At 39.3% G+C, this 17,497-nt stretch overlaps 1 protein-coding gene across 1 annotated transcript in view; it reads left to right on the top strand.

Moving 5' to 3' along the window:
• The window catches only part of LOC126484898 (neural-cadherin-like), a 324,021-nt gene that overhangs the window by 201,919 nt on the left and 104,605 nt on the right, over nt 1–17,497 (top strand). Inside the window, exons 24-26 of the mRNA XM_050108497.1 lie at nt 1,161–1,274; nt 13,484–13,670; nt 16,306–16,495. Coding sequence (XP_049964454.1) covers nt 1,161–1,274; nt 13,484–13,670; nt 16,306–16,495 — 491 coding nt within the window. The remainder of the gene's footprint in view (nt 1–1,160; nt 1,275–13,483; nt 13,671–16,305; nt 16,496–17,497) is intronic.

The raw sequence follows: 17,497 nt of genomic DNA, 5'->3' as shown, positions 1-17,497 counted from the left end.
AATCTTAAGATTCACTGATATCATTGCTATCCACATTGATGACGTTGCTACCCTCAGTGAAAGTGGAAAAGAATTGAGGCAGCAAAATAACCCATGCCAGACAGAGCAAGGAGGACAGAAAAAGCAGACCATCACTAGTAAAAAGAGCATTCCTGACCAAGAGAAGTAAGCTAGTATCAAACACAGATCTTAATTTGAGGAATACATTTCTGAGAATGTACAATTGGAGCACGGAATTGTATGATAGTGAGATATGGACCATGGGAAAACTGGAGCAGAGGAAAAGAGAAGCATTTGAGATGATACAGAAGAATATTGAAAATTAGGTGGGCTGATAAGTAATGAGGAAGTTCTCCATAGGATCAGCAAGGAATGGACTGTATGGAAAACCCTGACAAGAGAAAAGGACATGATGATAGGGCATCTGGTAAGACATCAGGTAATGATTTTCATGAAACTAGGGGGAGCTGTAGAGGGTAAAAACTGAAGAGCAAGACAAAGATTCGAATACATCCATCAAATAATTGGGAATGTAGGCTGCTAGTGCTGCTGTGAAACTACCTTACTGGTGCAGAGTGAAGGGAGAGGTAGCAGTGTTTGTGGAGGACACACACCATATCTCACTTGTGTCCTAGATCACAATACTACAAGCAATAACTTTCATAGTCCATGCCCATAATCCATCTGGCCACAGATGCATCCATTCCTAAGCCATAAGAGGAACCTAGGATACAGTCAGTCCCTTGATGGGGCATGTGCTGTTCCTCACTCAAGCTATAGGCAGGCAGCTAAGCAAAGGTTCAAGCAGTACCCAATGGTCAAAATTCTTCGGTGATGAGGCCAAAGGTGAGAAAAATAGTTAAAGAGAGTAAAAATACGTCATAATGAGAGTTCCTGAACTCCATCAGTAATTTAATCTCATACAACACACCATATTTTTGACATACGTGTTGGTACTAAACTATCAAAATATGATATAGGAATATAAGAGATTCAATCTGGGCCTTCTTAATAAGTTTAGTATATGTAGAGAAGTGACATAAATATTGTCAGTTTCTTTATTGTAAATAGAATTTTGAGTATCCATATGAATATTAGTGTTTCATTTTTGTTTTTATTAGGAAAATATGTGTTCATGTTTTATGTATTGTTTTCTGCAGATAAATGACAGCAAGCTTCATTTCTATTACAACCTCAATAGCCTTCAACCAGAAGAGAAAGATTTGTGGTTGAGTAATATTACAGTCAGTGATGGACAATGGCACACAGTAAAGGTAAGTTGTTGTTCCATCAGAGGTCTAAAGTCACAATCCTTTGTTTGGATATTCATAATATGCTTTAACTGCAGAAAATGGAGTAGTAATGCTTGCTTGGGTTAAATGAGTTTATTTTAAGTTTATGTGTATTCTGTTTATTGAAGTGTGTTATAATTACACAGTAATATACTATTATTTAGTGATAAGTATAACATGCTCTCATACTAACAACTCATGAAAGTTCATGACATCTGATAAAGTTAAGAAGATGCTATGACGTAAAAGCCAGCTGAATGTTGAATAGCTTAAAATAATAACAGTACAACTTGATCATTTAGAACAGATTTCTTCTAACTACTGTTATCCAGTAGATATACTAAAATCCTTCAATGTTTCTATAACAGTGTGTTTGTAAAAGACCTTCCTCTATAGCTGAGTAATCAGAAAGTCTGACTGCAACACAGGGACCTAAACTTGCTTGGCCATGGATGGGAAAGCATGGGATCCACTTAGTTCTGTGTGAATATCTGTGGAGCTTCTTGAATCAGAATTCATTGTAGCAGTGTGAGTTAAGTTCATTCATGTGTGGAGCTATACTGACTGATAATTGACTTGTAATTATTACACTACATTCATTTGGTGTTCTTGGAAAAGAACACTCTGTATTCTATCCATAACCCTATAGCTTCTCCCATTACTTACTATAGTCAGAATTTCAGTTAGATATAACTTTTAATTAACTGGGCCTCCAGTGAGATTAATTATACCATTTGAATCAGGAAGATAAAAATAATTGACTGAACTATACATTTAATTGAAACTTTGTATAACTAACCTTGCAAATGTTTAGTACAACTACAAGCATGAGTTACAAAAGTTAAAGTTGATTCCACGAGGACTTTTCCTACTGAGCATGCTGTTGCATTAGACAGAGAGGCTGTTTCCATGCTGTATCAGCTTCTGACTGGGAAGAAACCTCTGCCACCACTACACAATTGAGTAGTGTGCTGTTCAGATGCTCCAGGCCTCCACCTGAATTGCTTGAGCCATAGCCAGCAGCCTCTGTTGGGCTAATGCTCCTTACATTGCTATGTACCACTTCCATCTGGCAGTCTTGTGCAAGTCACTAAACTGTACTGTACTACTTATGGTTATGCAGTCACACCATGACCTAATTAATAGTTGATGGTTTCTATTTTCAAATGAATGAAAACAACAATCTGTATTTTATTGATTAGCTCAAAGTTTTTTCCCATTACTTTCTACAGTCAGAATTTCAGTTAGTTATAACTTTTAATTAACTGAGCCTCTAGTGAGAGTATTTGTACCATTTGAATCAAGAAGATAAAAATAATTAACTGAACTATAAATTTAATTGAAACTATGTGTAACTAACCCTCAGGGACATTCGTGTTGTTTGTTGTTGTGGTCTTCAGTCCTGAGACTGGTTTGATGCAGCTCTCCATGCTACTCTGTCCTGTGCAAGCTTCTTCATCTCCTAGTACTTACTGCAACCTACATCCTTCAGAATCTGCTTAATGTATTCGTCTCTTGGTCTCCCTCTAAGATTTTTACCCTCCATGCTGCCCTCCAATGCTAAATTTATGATCCCTTGATGCCTCAAAACATGCCCTACCAGCCGGTCCCTTCTTCTTGTCAAGTTGTGCCACAAACGCCTCTTCTCCCCTATTGTATTCAATACCTCCTCATTAGTTACGTGATCTACCCATCTAATATTCAGCATTCTTCTGTAGCACCACATTTCGAAAGCTTCTATTCTCTTCTTGTCCAAACTATTTATCGTCCATGTTTCACTTCATACATGGCTACAATCCATACAACTACTTTCAGAAACGACTTCCTGACACTTAAATCTATACTCGATGTTAACAAATTCCTCAGAAACGCTTTCCTTGCCATTGCCAGTCTACATTTTATATCCTCTCTACTTCGACCATCATCAGTTATTTTGCTCCCCAAATAGCAAAACTCCTTTACTACTTTAAGTGTCTCATTTCCTAATCTAATTCCCTCAGCATCACCCGACTTAATTCGACTACATTCCATGATCCTCGTTTTGCTTTTGCTGAAGTTCATCTTATATCCTCCTTTCAAGACACTGTCCATTCCGTTCAACCGCTCTTCCAAGTCCTTTGCTGTCTCTGACAGAATTACAATGTCATCGGCGAACCTCAAAGTTTTTATTTCTTCTCCATGGATTTTAATACCTACTCCGAATTTTTCTTTTGTTTCCTTTACTGCTTGCTCAATATACAGATTGAATAACATCGGGGAGAGGCTACAACCCTGTCTCACTCCCTTCCCAACCACTGCTTCCCTTTCATGCCCCTCAACTCTTATAACTGCAATCGGTTTCTGTACAAATTATAAATAGCCTTTCATTCCCTGTATTTTACTCCTGGCACCTTTAGAATTTGAAAGAGAGTATTCCAGTCAACATTGTCAAAAGCTTTCTCTAAGTCTACAAATGCTAGAAACATAGGTTTGCCTTTCCTTAATCTTTCTTCTAAGATAAGGCGTACGGTCAGTATTGCCTCATGTGTTCCAACATTTCTACGGAATCCAAACTGATCTTCCCCGAGGTCGACTTCTACCAGTTTTTCCATTCGTCTATAAAGAATTCGCATTAGTATTTTGCAGCTGTGACTTATTAAACTGATAGTTCGATAATTTTCACATCTGTCAACACCTGCTTTCTTTGGGATTGGTATTATTATATTCTTCTTGAAGTCTGAGGGTATTTTGCCTGTCTCATACATCTTGCTCACCAGCTGGCAGAGTCTTGTCATGACTGGCTCTCCCAAGGCCGTCAGTAGCTCTAATGGAATGTTGTCTACTCCCGGGGCCTTGTTTCGACTCAGGTCTTTCAGCGCTTTGTTAAACTCTTCACGCAGTATCATATGTCCCATTTCATCTTCATCTACATCCTCTTCCATTTCCATAATATTGTCCTCAAGTACATCACCCTTGAATAGACCCTCTATATACTCCTTCCACCTTTCTGCTTTCCCTTCTTTGCTTAGAACTGGGTTTCCATCTGAGCTCTTGATATTCATACATTCGTGTACATACTGCATATTACATGTGCAACTGTCTTCAAGAAAGAAGGAAAAACATTAATATTTGTGGCAGTGGAAAACATAACATATGAGGAGCTTCCATCTTGCTGTGCTCCAAACTCTGCTCTTAGCCGCATATGGTGGTTACTGTTCATTCAGATGGACAGTTGGTCTGTATTCATGCTCACATAAGATACCAGGCAGAAATTGCAGCAGAGATGGTATATAACATGGATGGTTTCACAGGTGGCCCTGACTCTGCTGGGGTACAATTAGCCTCTGACCTGATTGGAGTAGGATGTGCTGGATGGGTGAATTGTACATATTTTGCACCTAGGTCTTAGACAGGATGGGCAAGGGGTTGAGAATGGGTTTGGCATAAGGATGAGGCAGGGTGTTATGTGGGTAAGGGAATACAATTTTTGGAAGGGTTGGAAGGATTGTGAGAATGATACCTCTCATAAACGTGCACCATGATAGGAAGTAAAAGCCATGGCAAAGGACGTGGTTCAGTTGCTACAATCCAGGATTATTTTGGGTGTGGGGGCATTGCTGATTCATTGAGATGGTGGGAGAAGCAGTGATGTGTGAGAATATGGTGTGGGAAATCTGCTTGTGGACTAGGTTTGGGGTACAGTGATTCTGTGTAAAGGCATTATTGAGACCTTTGGCATAGTGGACAAGGAAATTCATGTCAGGCAAATGTGCTGTGCACTGGTGGCCAGATTATGTGGAGCAACTCTTTGGTGTGACAGAGATGACAGCTGTCAAAATGCAGGTACTGTTGATTAGTGGGCTTGATATGGACAGAAGCATGGGTGAAACAGTGTCCAGGAAGGTGACACAGGTGTGGTGAATGGAAGAAGACCAGGTGAGCTGAATAGAAGAGAAGGGTAGAGGCTGTGGAGGCGTGAGGATAGTATGTCTTGGCCCTGGGTCCAGATTATGAAGATGTCGTCATTGATCCTGAACCAGAAAAGGGCTTTGGAAGACAAGGGAGGTTTTTCCAGATGACCCATAATGTCACTGGTATAGAAGGATGCTATGTGAATGTCCATGTGGCTATATGACCTACTAGACAGACTGCCACAGCAAGCCCATGAGTACAGGGAATTTAGTGCTGAGGAGGTGGTATCAACAGTGATGAGTAGGATTTCAGGTGATAATGTGGTGGGGATGGTTGGGAGTTGGTAAAAGTAGTGGTTCATATCTTTAAAATAAGAGACTAGACCATTGACAGTGGTTTTGAGGTACTGGTTGGTAAAAGTGGAGATTTTTTAGTGGGAGTACAGTAACGGACAATGATGGAGTATCCAGAACTTTTGGGTTTGTAAATTTTTGGAACTATGAAGCAGGTGGGTCTGCGAGGATTGTTGAGATGAGGAGGAAGACTCTGGATGGGTTACGTATTAAAATTGGGATTGGAAGTTATGCTGGACTTCTGTGGGGGAAGGTTGGGGGAATCACTAAGGCAGAGCTTGCAGTTGGAGAACTGAGATCATTGATAGATGCATTGTGTCAGATAATTGCTGTTTCATCACAACAGTGATAGAGCCTTTGTCTGCAGGGAGTCTTTGTCTGCAGGAACGAACATTTAATAAGGGTTTGCCTGTGTGTGGCTGTTCTTTCTTCCATTGAGAGGTTTGTGTCCTTGGGAAATGACATGGGCAAGGAAGGTGCGGCCAAGTTGGAGGTAAGTAAGTAACTGCTGGAATGTTAAAACAGGAAAATTTGGCAGAGGGAGGGGGGGGGGGGGGGGGGGAGGGATGGCTCATGGTTGGAAGATGTTATGAACTAGGAGAAGAAAGTTTCAGTGTTGGCTTTGGTTGGAGGGATCAGTAATAAATATGCTCTGTCACTGTAAGATAGTGGAGAAAGATAGCTTATTATTGTCAGGAAGAGTGAGATGATACCACTAATAGTGTATGGAAATTGTTAAAATGAGACATAGGAAGTAATAAAGAAAATCTTGTTGACGCTGTGTTGAAAATACATAATACAACGCAAAGTTCATGAATAGGATAATAACTTTGAAGTCTTAGCTCCAGCCATTATGTTTCTGCTTATGAAAAAAACAGTGAATTGCAGTCAAATGTACCACTCTGTGTCTTGATAACTAATTTTTCCTACTTGAAGGTCTGAGATTGAGTTCATTTTCTGAGTTTTCCAACAGTTTACAGGCACTGCAAGAGTACTTCTCAGTCATATGCCTGAAGTGCATTTTACCTGACCATGACTGGACCCTCTGTTTGCTGAGAAAAAGTGTCTGTACAGGTGATCTGAGGCTCCCTGTATAGGCAGACAGACACATCAGCTACAGTAACTAGATCATGTCTGGTAGTAATATGTAACATTGAACACTGTATCTCAGCCTTTTGATATGTCAATCTCAACAATCAATGGAAAAGTATGGACAAGAAAATAGTACCATTGTAGAGATTTAGTAGGTAACATGTGGGAGATTAAGTAATTTGAATAACAATGAAAAAGAGCTTTTTAATTTTTAAATACAAGAAATGAATTTATTTTACTTAAAATACTTTATGTTATTGATGCAAGCAATATGAAGTTTATATCTTGAAAAGTCCTTCTTGCTGAATTTAGTGAGAACTGCAATTTTGAATATGGTATTGTTGATATTTGAAATTATGAAATGTAGTGCATGATAACATAAAACAAGCAGAGATATTGATTTATAATCCATTTCTTATATGGCTTGTGATGAAATCAAAGATTTCAGAACTCAGAAGTTTGTGTGTACAGCATCATCTTACAAACAAATTGCCATATCAGTTTTACCAAGCACCCAATACCGCTTCAAAAAGAAAGTAGAACATCAGATAATCATGCAGTATTAAACTTCAACAACTTGGAAGTGTCCATCCAGTGCAGTTTTCTCTCCACATTCATCATTGATATCTCAATTGCAGTGTACATATTCATAAACTATTCCATAAATTCCATGCATGTATATTTCCAGATAGCTTCATCAAAGGCTGCTTCATACTTGTTGGGCACACATAATGTTGAGCAGTGAGGTGGTGGAAACACACTAAATGTAACCCTTCAGCTCAATATTTTACACCATATATACTTCCCTATCACTGTCTGTTAAGCTGTTACAATAACTTATTTTCAATGGACATGTATCTCCAGGCTATCTACTGTAGAGTAAAATGTGCTGTCACATAATGTAATGGTTTTCTGATAAAAACATGCTTTGCTTATCCGTGTACTGGTAAAGAAGTGAACATGTTTTGTGGAAATAGGAAGATGTGGTTCTATTTGGCCAGAGCAAAGAAGTGGCACAACAGCTGAAAATTAACTGCTTTCTTGGGAGAGTGTTTCCAAAACTACAAGAACTTTGTAGATGGGGAACTAACCATGAATGGATTTAATTGCAGTTTTAAACTAAATGTAGACTGAGAACTCAAGTATTAATTAATGGAGCCTTTTGTGTGACTGAAATGTAGATATAAAGCATTTTTTATTCAAGAGAAAGTACAGCTCTCCTATTTAGTAATTATTCCAGAAGAAAATGTGCCTGTTGTTGTTGCAAGTGTCCAATGTATCAGGAGAAAACTGAAGAATTTAGCCATCTTTGTAGACCAATTCAAACCCAATGCATCACTGTGTGCCTTAGTGAACAATGTCTAGTTCAGCAGGAGGGTGATTATTATAGACGTATAGACTATCCAGAAATGATAAGTGCATGGTATCGTAAAACAGCTACTTGTGGTAAGCGTATGGTATCATAAAACCACTACTTATGGTGCAGTATCTGTTCATGCAAACAACAGTCTTAGTGTCGGGAACTTCACCTAAAAAAGTTTTGTGTTGAGCTGGATTCAGAGTTGACTGCATTAGGACTGTGTGATGTAAATATTGTTGTCATGCCCATGTACCGTGCTCCTGGTGGAGACTTTGATAATTTTATCACCAAGATGGACAGCTGTTTGTGCTGCCTAATGTGTATGAATTAAAAAATTATGTTGTTTAGTGTCCTCAACATCCATTTGGGAGAAGGCAGCAAAAAGCATTCAAGTACTGGATGAGTAGTTGTGGGACATATGTAGCTTACCATGAGCCAACAAGAGGAGAGGTTTGCCTTGACACTGTCATCATAAACCTAAGCACCTGGGACTACAGAATAAGTCTCTTGGATCCATTGACAGCAGATCATGATGCATTAGTTGTCCACCAAAATAGGCAAAGGAGCCATCATAGAAAACTCAGTGCATGGTGTTCTGGCTATACCTGTCAGTAAAAGAATTACAATGGATGAAGGAATACATATCTTCAGAAATGTTCTTGCCAGGATTGATTGGCAGTCTGAAGTTTTATGACGGGGACCAAGTGATGCTTTTAAATGTATTTTCCAGCTCCTCAAAATAAATTTTGACAATTGTTTCCCAACAGTAACCATAAAGAATCGTGTAGATAAACTAAAAAATAAAAGCAAAATAGGCAGAGACACAGGCGTGATGCACTCCAAGCTGAAAAATATGAAGTGTGTTGTTTTGCTGCTAAATGACCGAATTAAAAAAGCAACGGATGCCAGAACCAAAGATATGTTTCATTGTTGTTATCTGAAAGCTAAAAGAAGCTATAGGAGGAACCTGCTAGAAGGCATATACTGTTAAGTTCATTTCTGAAGGCCACAACCCATGAAAAGTGGCCTAGGAACTGGTTAATGAACACAGAAAAAGGCCCATTGTCCCATTAAATGTGTGCAGACCTGATGGTTTAAAAAAAAAAAAAAAATTATTTATGTTGTTGGGAATAATGTAGCTAATGTAGCAGATTTAGAAATTGATATTACAAGCAATATAAGCATTAGCAATGGTTGCACCCTGATCAAGTGCAAGGAAGTACTTTCAGAGGACATTGTGAAAATCGTGAAATGTTTTGAGCGCTGTGTTAGCATAGATATAAATGGCATGTCATGTGCTGTTTTCAAGGATACTATATCTGATATTGCTGAACCTTTGACAGCCATCATCAACCAACATGTTAAGGTTGGTACTTTTCCAAAGTTCTTAAAACTGGCAAAGACAGTACCAGTGTATAAAGAAAGTCATCGTAACAGTCCATCCACCTACACCCCAACTTCCGTAACATCTATACTAGCAAAAGTGATTGAAACTATAATGAAGAACCAATTGTTATATGTTATTTCAAAGATGACAACATCTTCCTAGGCAATCAACACCGGTTTAGAAGAGGGAAATTTACATTTATTGTAATGCTTCATGTAACAACAAAAATAATGGAAGCATTTAATGAAAAGAACTGCATGGCTTTAATTCTTTGTGACATAATCAAGGCATTCAATTGCATCCCTCATAAGATACTGTTGGAAAAATTAAAATCTTATGGTATGGAGGGTCTTGTTTTTGAGACTCTGTCACTTTCCCTAATAGACAGAGAAGGTGGCAGAGTGTTTGTATCCAGGGGGCGATGTCTCATGAAATTGCACTTGAACACCATGTACTGCAGGACTCTCTACAACATTAATGACTATGGGTACTGATACTGTCAAACTCCAGGGAATCACAACTGATAATAAACTGACATGGACTGAACACATTGCACACATGTGTGCTAAGCTCTCAATAGTAATTTATCTCCTCAGGAAGGTCAAATGTATGATAACGTATCAGTACTTAATCACAATATATTATGCACTGTACCACAGCCACATCATTTATTGACTGCAGCTGTGGAGAAACTATACTGGAAGTAAAAATATATTGCTCCTACAAAAGAAGGCTGTAAGAATAATATTTTCTAGTAAGAAATTTTACTACTGTAGACCCATTTTCGAGCAGTTGGGAATAATGACAGTATGTTTCCAACTCTCTTGTCTATAAGAAAGAAAATCAGGAATTCTTTTGCATGAGGCAAGAGATTCACAACTATGTCACATGAAATAAGGCTGACATTGATATTCCAAGCTGTCACCAAAGTAAGACACTGGACAGCTTTCCCACACCAGCCCTGAAGATGTTCAACCACCTACCACCAGATGTTCAGAAATTGGCACTGAAAATCTTCGGGGCTAGATTGATGCTTGTGCTCAAGCAACTGCCACTATATTCTGTAAATGAATTTTTTCCTACAGGTCGAATCGTAGGCTGGTCAACATGATACCTTTGAGTGTGATGCCACAAACTGAAAACTTTTAATGACTATAAAGTGCCGTTTATAGATATCTATGTTGTTTAGAGCTTGTTGTCCATTATCATAATTTTAGTAATGGTTTTAATATATAATCACTAAGATGTAATGCAATGTGTCTGATCTTGGCCAGCAAATGATGTTGTCTTAATAATAGTAGTTGTACCGAGGTGCAGATAAGTACAACAAAAAGACTGTCAGAATGTAAGCGTTTGGCCAACAAAGCCTTCATCAGAAATAGACAACAAACTCACAGACACTCAGGGAGATGCAGCTCACTGGTCTCAGCAGCTAAAGATTGCGGGCATGTGTGTGTGTGTGTGTGTGTGTTTGTTTGGTGTCTATTTCCGATGAAAGCCTTGTTGGCTCAAAGCTTACTTTTTTACAGTCTCTTTGCTGTGCTTATCTGTGTCTCAGCATCTTTTCTATATGTTGAGTAGCAACTATATGTTTCATAATGTTGTCATATTCCATCCTGGATTTTCCGTTAGGTAATAGTAATAATAGCATTTGTAAATATGTGCCACACCTTGGTACACTGATGAAGTCTGGAGGCCTTGTAGTATCAGTGACATTGACTGCATGATTCCTAGGAGTAATTTATAACTCAGTACTGATATGATTACATCAGACATCTAGTACTGCACAGAACTGAGCCTGTAGGAATCTCTGATGTACCTACATTAGAATAAGATGTGATCTTTTGACACTGAAGTGACATTGACTTATTGTTCAGTAGTTTAGACAAAATACAGTACCGTTATGAGAGAATCTGTATGGTGCAGTGCCTTCAACATGGACCATTGCTGTACTCCTAGAAGTTATAGAAATACCTTCTTCAAAACCTGTTTTTGGCAAATAAATGTATTTTCAAAATGGTTAATTGTTGAGTGCAACCACATAAAATTCCTAAAGGAAATTACCTGTTTTGGCTGTCACTGGTCGTCTTCAGATCCTAAGAGTTAGCAATAGTTCACTTGGAAACATACTGAGAAAACCACTGTGTGTTGATAGTGTGGTTTCATCAATGTTCTTTTGAGTGAACTACTTATAACACTTGTGATCTGAAGATAACCTGTCACAGCAAAAACTGGCAATTTCATTTTGAAGTTTTATATGATTGTACTGGACAACAAAACATTTTAAAAATTATTAATGTATCCATCAAGAATGAAATGTTCCTTCCAGGGTAAATTTATGCTACAGTGCATCAGTACTTTGGGGTACCACTATAGTTCACAAATGAATTGTGTTACAGAAGCTTTGTCACACCAGTCATTATGTGTATCTTAAAAAATTAAGTGTTCTTCTCATAGTAACTATAAGTTTACTTAAAAGGAATATTTTCTCACTACCCTGTTCACTGGAATAACCAGTACTTTGAAATTTATTTTTCTCAGTTACACACTTCATGTAACTGTAACATTATCACAGCAGCCAGGGGAATGAATGCTCAAAATATTTTCTGCCATAATATGTACATGGGGACACACAGTGATGCTACATGTAATTTACAGATGAAAGTCTAGTACGTCCATCCCGTATTTCTTGTAACTGACTTATAGCCATCTTGCTTACATTGCATCTCATACATGTGGCTGCAATTGGTTTCTTCTCTGTTGGTTGCATACTTTTAATGCTTGTGCAATAAACAATGCATGTGACAATTGGGTGGGTTTAAATGCCAAGCATGATAAGAATCATTAAATGTTGGGATAAAACTAACTTTGTTTATTTCACCGACTGCAAAATTAGTAAAACAATTTCTAGAGCCAATCTATCATTAATGTTCATAACAAGATTCCTATTCAGTAATCATTTGTTCTCAAGCACTGCAAAGTCACAAAAATGCTTCACACAATTTTAGAATCAACATGAGATCACAAAAATATGTTTTCCGAGGTAACTTTATCAATTGCACTTCACACAGTAGTTCGTGTTTTGCCACCTCAAACAATTATTGTAGACTGCCTAGTGAGCTATCTCAACAGCGTGATGCATGCATGCCCTTCCAGGTTGCACTTGTAATTCATTCATCCTTTCTATCAGCAAGCATTGACAGTAATGAATATTTGTAATTAGCATTTCCTGATGAAGTGAATGATATTTAAATTGATTGATATTGAAATTACTATTTTTAAGTTCTCAGTGCAAGCAATGTCATCAGCACAGCGGAAGCTGTATATTAATATTTAAACAGTAAATGTAAATAATAAAAGATTTGCTTATTAGCGCCCAGCATTCTTGGTGAATCTCCACTGTCCCTCTTTGTTCCAATGCATTATGGCTCTTGGTCACTCAGCTGTTCTCATGCTATGTGACCATCTGGTGCATCGTTTGATGAATCTGCATTATGATCTTAGTTGCTAGCTTCCTGTACCAAAATCTTCCTATACGTGTGTTAAAACATAGCAACAAAAATGCAATAAATGCAGGCAGGAATGTGGCATGAACACCACACAACATCCACGTGCTCCCCAAAACTAAAATGTTGCATGTTAATAGCATTTTCACAATAACCCCACAAATGCACTGGTTAGATGCAATAAAAATATTCCCTGACAGGTCAAAAGTACCTGATCACTCATATGTATGTAGTGCTTTCTTTTTTCTTGATATGCAAACGGAACAGACATACTTCCACACTCAGGAAACATTAGTGTCTGCTAAGGCATTCATTTTACGCGTGTAATGCAGTGATATGGAACTTTCTCCTCCATAATCTAAAACAATTATTTCTGCTGTCTGTTATCATGTTGTATTGTGATGTACTATATGCTATTATGTGCTCCGTATTGTCTTAGACAAATTTTTTTTATTCCTTAGATGTATCACATGGGTAATAAATTGTTGGTTACATGAGAAGTACACCATTGTACATTAAACTACACAATGATGAGCAATAGCCTATTCTCAGTTATGCTTTATTTCTCTTACATTGTTTTCTTTCTTCCAAAAATTTGCCAGGTGACTCGTTATGGATCAGTTTCTATTTTGATACTTGATGATGGAGAAGGTTTACGATACAATGAAAGTTTCAAGTTCAGTGGCCATCAGCTTTTGGTTGTGGATAGGCAAGAAGGTGTTTATGTTGGAGGAAAGGCTGAGTATACAGGTGTTCAGACATTTGAAGTTCACAATGACTACCAGAAAGGTAAGTACATAATAGCATATTACAATTAATATTATCAACATTATCATCATCATCATAACTATTATCATGCCCACAAAATGAGCACTGTAACACACAAATTTGTAATACAGCCCTGGGCACCAGCATGGCATCCTCCTACGCAAACCTCTTTATGGGCCACCTAAAGGAAACATGAGTCCGCCCGGTTGGCCGTGTGGTCTAATGCATGGCTTTCCTGGTGGGAAGGAGTGCCTGGTCCCCAGCACGAATCCACCCAGGGAATTTGTGTCGAGGTCCAGTGAACTGGCCAGTCTGTGGATGGTTTTTAGGCAGTTTTCCATCTGCCTCGACAAATGCGGGCTGGTTCCCCTTATTCCACCTCAGTTACACTGTGTTGGTGATTGCTGCACAAACAAGTTCTCCACGTACATGTACACCACCATTACTCTACCACATAAACATAGGGGTTACACTCGTCTGGTGTGAGATGTTCCCTGAGGGATCCACTGGGGTTTGAACCGCACAATAACCCTGGGTTCGGTGTGGGTCGGCGGAGGGATGAAGTGATAGTCGTCATGGGGTTGTGGACCGCTGCAGCGGGGACTGAGCCTCTCCATTGTTTCTAGGTCCCTGGTTAACATACAATACAATACATACAAAGAAAACATTCCTAGCCTCCCAGTAATGCAAACCCCTGCTCTGGTTCAGGTTTATTGATGACATCTTTATTATCTGGACCAAAGGTCAGGACACCTTATCCTCATTCCTCCACAACCTCAACACCTTCTCCCCCATCCACCCATTGTGCCACCTTCCTAATGTCTATCTCCTCCTCCCATATGGCTCCATCCACACCTCAATCCACATCAGACCCACCAATCATCAACAGTACCTGAACATTGAGAGCTGCCACCTGTTCCACACCAAAACATCAGTCGCATAGAGCCTAGTCACCAATGGTAAATGCATCTAAAGTGATGAGAAACTCCCTCGCCCAGAATTCTGAAGGCCTCACAAAGGCCTTCACAGACAGCCAGTACCCTCCAAATCTAATTCACGAACAGTTCTCCCTTGCCATATTCTCACACTCACCTGATCCTCAAATCCCTCCCAAGAACCAACCACAAAGAAGTGCCTCCCCCCATCCCCTTGTCTGTCAATACCACCCTGGACTGGAACGACTGAACCACATTCTTCATTGGAGCTTTGATTATCTATGACCATGCCCTGAAATGAGGGACATCTTACACAAGATAATTCCCACCTCCCTCAAAGTGGTGTTCTGTTGCCACCCAACCTCCACAATATCCTAATCCATCCCTCTGTCACTCCTACCCCCAACTCCTGCCTCAGGGATCATACCCCTGTGGAAGACCCAGATGCAAGACTTGTTCAATCTACCCACCCAGCACCTCCTACTCCGGGCTTATCCTACCCCGTCAGAGGTCAGACCACTTGTGAAAGCAGCCATGTTATATACCAGCTCTGCTGCACGCACTGCACAGCATTTTAAACTGGTATGACAACCAACCACCTGTCAACTAGAATGAATGGTCACCACGCAACCGTTGCTAAAAACAAGGTGGACCACCCAGTGGCACAACATGCAATATTTCAATGGCTGCTCCCCTGCCACAGAACCCCCACCCAATTTGTATTGCCACATTAGCTAGATGCATGGTGTTATCTCTCATCCTAGGCTATGAAATTAAGTGCCTGGTTGTCTGCCAACTCCCCTCTCTACCTGCACCACTTGCTAGCCCACAGACTCCCCACTCTCCCACAAGCTGCTAGACACTTTTTCCCAGCCTACTCCCTGCATGCTGCCTCTCTCCCTCCCTCAGTCCACCCCACCCCACCCTACCCCACCCCAAACCCTCATCTCACCCCAGCACACTCACCATGGGCCAGAAAAGCGCTGGAAGTCAACTGAGCACAATGTAGGGAACAGGTGTGTGCATGTGAGTGACTGTATGTGCATCTGTGTGCATGGTTTTCCTACAAACCTGAAAAAGGAAGTGGATTCTGAAAGCTGGTCAAGCTCTGTACCTTTGTTCGTATACCTATCGACGACACAGTGCTTCTGCCTTTCGGTGAGTCATCTCCTTTATTTCTATATTTTATATTATCTTAAATTCAGCTTTGATCAGTTATCTTACTGTCAAAATAGCAAAACTATCTGTGAGTTTAAGTGTCTCATTTCCTAATCTAATTCCCTTGGCATCATCTGATTTGACTACATTCCATTACCTTTACAGAGTGATACTCTGAGGCATTTGCATGAGTAGTCTAATTCCAGCTGTGACTCAGTGATATACATCTGCTATTTCAGAACGATGTTCTTCCTACTTGTATAAATAGCAATAGGTGTAATTTATTTTAGTATAGAAATGAATGGGGTCTTGTGTTTTCCAAGAATGAACCATCAATAAAAAATTCTTATTGTTGTCTGCAAAATTCGTTTCATTACAGTAAGTAAATTTAAAATTCTTGGTTCGTTTTTAAATGGAAACTGAGGTTACCTTTGCTTCCAAAAGACAGTACTTATTATGGTTTGTTTTGGTACTAGTATCCAAAATCTTGTACAGATGCAATAAATATAGCCTTTTATAATTTAAATAACTAAAGATTATTCCTGTAATCTTTTTTGATCAAGGTTGTATGGAGGACATCAAACTCGAAGGGAAACAATTACCTCTGCCACCTGCGGTTAATGGAACTCAGTGGGGACAAGCTACTATGTCAAAGAATTTGGGTTACAAATGTTTTTCAAATGGTCCTTGTATCAACATTGTATGCCCTGAGCCATTCGTATGTGTTGATCTCTGGAATGAGTATGAGTGTGCGTAAGTATTTCTCTTGTCAGTATCAGTAGCTTTACTACAAAGTTATTTGATATGAACAAGTCAAACAATCGAAAACCCAGGATGGAATGTAACAATATTATGGAAGGAAAGTTGCTACTCACCATATAGTGGAGATACTGAGTCGTAGATAGGCACAACAAAAAGACTCTCACAATTAAAGCTTTTGGCCATGGGCCTTTGTCACACATGTGTGCGCGTGCACACACACACACACACACACACACACACACACACACACACACAAACACACACACACACTCATGCAAAAGCAACTAACACACATGACAGCAGTCTCAGGTAACTGAAACCACAGAGTGTGTGTGAGTTGCGTTTGAGAGAGAGAGAGAGAGAGAGAGAGAGAGAGAGAGAGAGAGAGAGTGTGTGTGTATGTGTGTGTGTGTGTGTGCGTGCGTGCATATGTGTGTCTGTTGTTGTGTGTTGCACATAAATATACTTACTGAAAATTGAGTCTGCCTCTCTCTCTCTCACACGCACACACACACACACACACACACACACACACACACAGAGACAGAGAGAGAGAGAGAGAGAGAGAGAGAGAGAGAGAGAGAGAGCATCACATGGAGCAACATAATTAAGCAGACTGTGCTATTGCATGTGAAGAAGAACATAAAGACAATTTGTCACTCAAAACCAATGTTTGGAACAAATTTCTCTTTACAGACAATAAGTAGAGTGTTTCTATGTTCTACTGTTCTTCATTTGATCAATAATTCCTGGTAAGATGACAGTCAGACTCTTGTACTCCTATTCATTTTACAGATGATGAAAATACTGGAAACAATAAATATGGCATGGGAAAATAGAGTTTTCAGAGAGTAATAGTAGACAAAAATGTAATTCTGTTGGAGGAAGAGAAAGAATGATGGTAAAACATGGACAGGGAGAAAATTAATGAAAGGGGTTACCATCTGGTAGAATTATGCAGTGGACAACTTAATAATTGCAAATATTTGCTTT

This window comes from Schistocerca serialis, chromosome 6, assembly GCF_023864345.2.
Source record: "Schistocerca serialis cubense isolate TAMUIC-IGC-003099 chromosome 6, iqSchSeri2.2, whole genome shotgun sequence".
NCBI lineage: Eukaryota > Metazoa > Arthropoda > Insecta > Orthoptera > Acrididae > Schistocerca > Schistocerca serialis.
The sequence above is the reverse complement of the archived record's forward strand: the minus strand, read 5'-3'. Positions and strand labels throughout refer to the sequence as shown.